At 40.4% G+C, this 1,831-nt stretch overlaps 1 protein-coding gene across 1 annotated transcript; it reads right to left on the bottom strand.

Moving 5' to 3' along the window:
* Positions 1-375: 375 nt before the first annotated feature.
* LOC128330561 (olfactory receptor 4D9-like) lies at positions 376-1,305 on the bottom strand. The gene has a single exon (XM_053263625.1). It carries the CDS (start codon positions 1,303-1,305, stop codon positions 376-378), a length of 930 nt encoding a protein of 309 aa, XP_053119600.1.
* Between the last annotated feature and the right edge of the window lie 526 nt (positions 1,306-1,831).

Here is a 1,831-nt window from a genome sequence, read left to right as displayed (position 1 = left end):
TGGATTTAATGAGCTCAGCGAAGCTGAAATATGAACCCAGAATTGATCCAGAATGGTCAAAATACTCTACTTAACCTGCATTTAACCAGGACAAATAGCTATGCTGGTTAACCAGAGTGGTTTCACCAGGAATGCCCATAAATTCTGTGTTCACACAATTAGCTCTGCTAGGTTCAGTAATCCTGATTTAACCAGGATGCCTGTGATTGTATGAACCAACCTACAATATTTGTAAGTATATCAGATATGGGGGGTGGGGAGCGTTGGATACCTGTGAATTATAAACAAATAATAAATGTCACATAAAAAGCACCTGAGGCGTCTGCTGTGGCTATTTTGATGAAGTGCATCCTTTGGCTATCTCTGTAGTGGTTCTCATGTTTTGGAAGGTAGGCATTTTTTCATTAGCCTCCTAACAGTAGTTTTCATTTCTGTGTTGCGCAGAGTGAAGATCATTGAGTTCAGCATTGGTGTTATGAGAGTGTAGAGGACTGAAATGATCTTGTCTCCTGGAAAAACCTTGAAAGGCCGGTCATAAATAAACATTCCTGGAACAAAATTTAAGCTCATGACCATGATTTGTGCAGCACACGTAGAAAGAGCTTTGTGCTTCCCTTCTGTAACATGTTTCCTAATTTTCAGCAAGATGATAGTGTATGATAAAAGTAAGACGAAGAAGATTAGTGTGAGGAGCAGTCCACTGTTGGAAACCATCAGGAGTTCTATGGTGTATGTGTTGGTACATGCTAATTTGATGAGCTGAGGGATGTCGCAGTAGAAATGATCCAGAACGTTGGATCCGCAAAAGGGCAACTGAATGAGAATCCCAATCTGGACAATGGAGTGAGCAAAGCCACCCAACCAAGCTCCTGCTACCAAACCTATGCAAACCCCTCGGTTCATGATAATCATGTATCGCAGTGGCTTGTAGATAGCTATGTACCTATCAATAGCCATCACCACTAGTAGGAAGACCACTGCACCCCCTGTCAAATGAATGAAGAAGATTTGGGCAATGCACCAGTTGTAAGAAATGGTATGGGTATGGGAGAAGAGGTCCCACAGCATCTTCAGGGAGGTGACTGACGATTCACTGATATCTATGACAGCGAGATTAGCCAGCAAAAAGTACATGGGAGTGTGGAGGCTGGGTGTGGTGATCACTGTGGTTATAATGATGAGGTTTCCAAGCCAGGTTATGCAGTAAATGGTGAAGAAAACAAGGGAGAGGATGGATTGTACTTTAGGATTCTGAGAGAGGCCCAGAAGGATAAATTCTGTTACTTCCATGGTGTCATTCTCCATTGAGAATCCTGTTGAAGACATAGTAGATAGAATTGTTTTCACCTAGGAATCACTAGGACACATTAAAAGTGTTAGTATCAACATCTTCCAGAACTAACCACCACCTATCCTTAACAATGCCTCACACATTACAAGTTCACAATTAACCTGATAATAAACTATTGAAGAAGACACTGAGCACAATCCATAGATTCTACCATGGCTACAATATGTTGTGAAAAGTGTTGTCATTAGATGCTATAAGCCAATGTCTTGTTTTTAGTTCCAAAATGCTTTTAAAATTAGTTTCACTACTGAAAATATTGCAAATATGCCTTTAGTACAGTTGCTGTTATTTCTAATGCTACTACAATATTTATTACTGCTGTTTTCATGATCAGCCAAGATGGCCTAGGGCAGCTAGGTATTTCTATACCGCCCTTCCAAAAATGGCTCAGGGCAGTTTACACAGAGAAATATTAAATTAATAAGATGGATCCCTGTCACACAAAGGGCTTACAATAAAAAAACACCTAAGATAGACACC

This window comes from Hemicordylus capensis, chromosome 6 (genome assembly GCF_027244095.1).
Source record: "Hemicordylus capensis ecotype Gifberg chromosome 6, rHemCap1.1.pri, whole genome shotgun sequence".
NCBI lineage: Eukaryota > Metazoa > Chordata > Lepidosauria > Squamata > Cordylidae > Hemicordylus > Hemicordylus capensis.
The sequence above is the reverse complement of the archived record's forward strand: the minus strand, read 5'-3'. Positions and strand labels throughout refer to the sequence as shown.

Excerpts from the sequence above, each read along its gene's own strand:
- LOC128330561 (XM_053263625.1), bottom strand. The coding sequence starts at position 1,305 with ATGGAGAATGACACCATGGAAGTAACAGAATTTATCCTTCTGGGCCTC.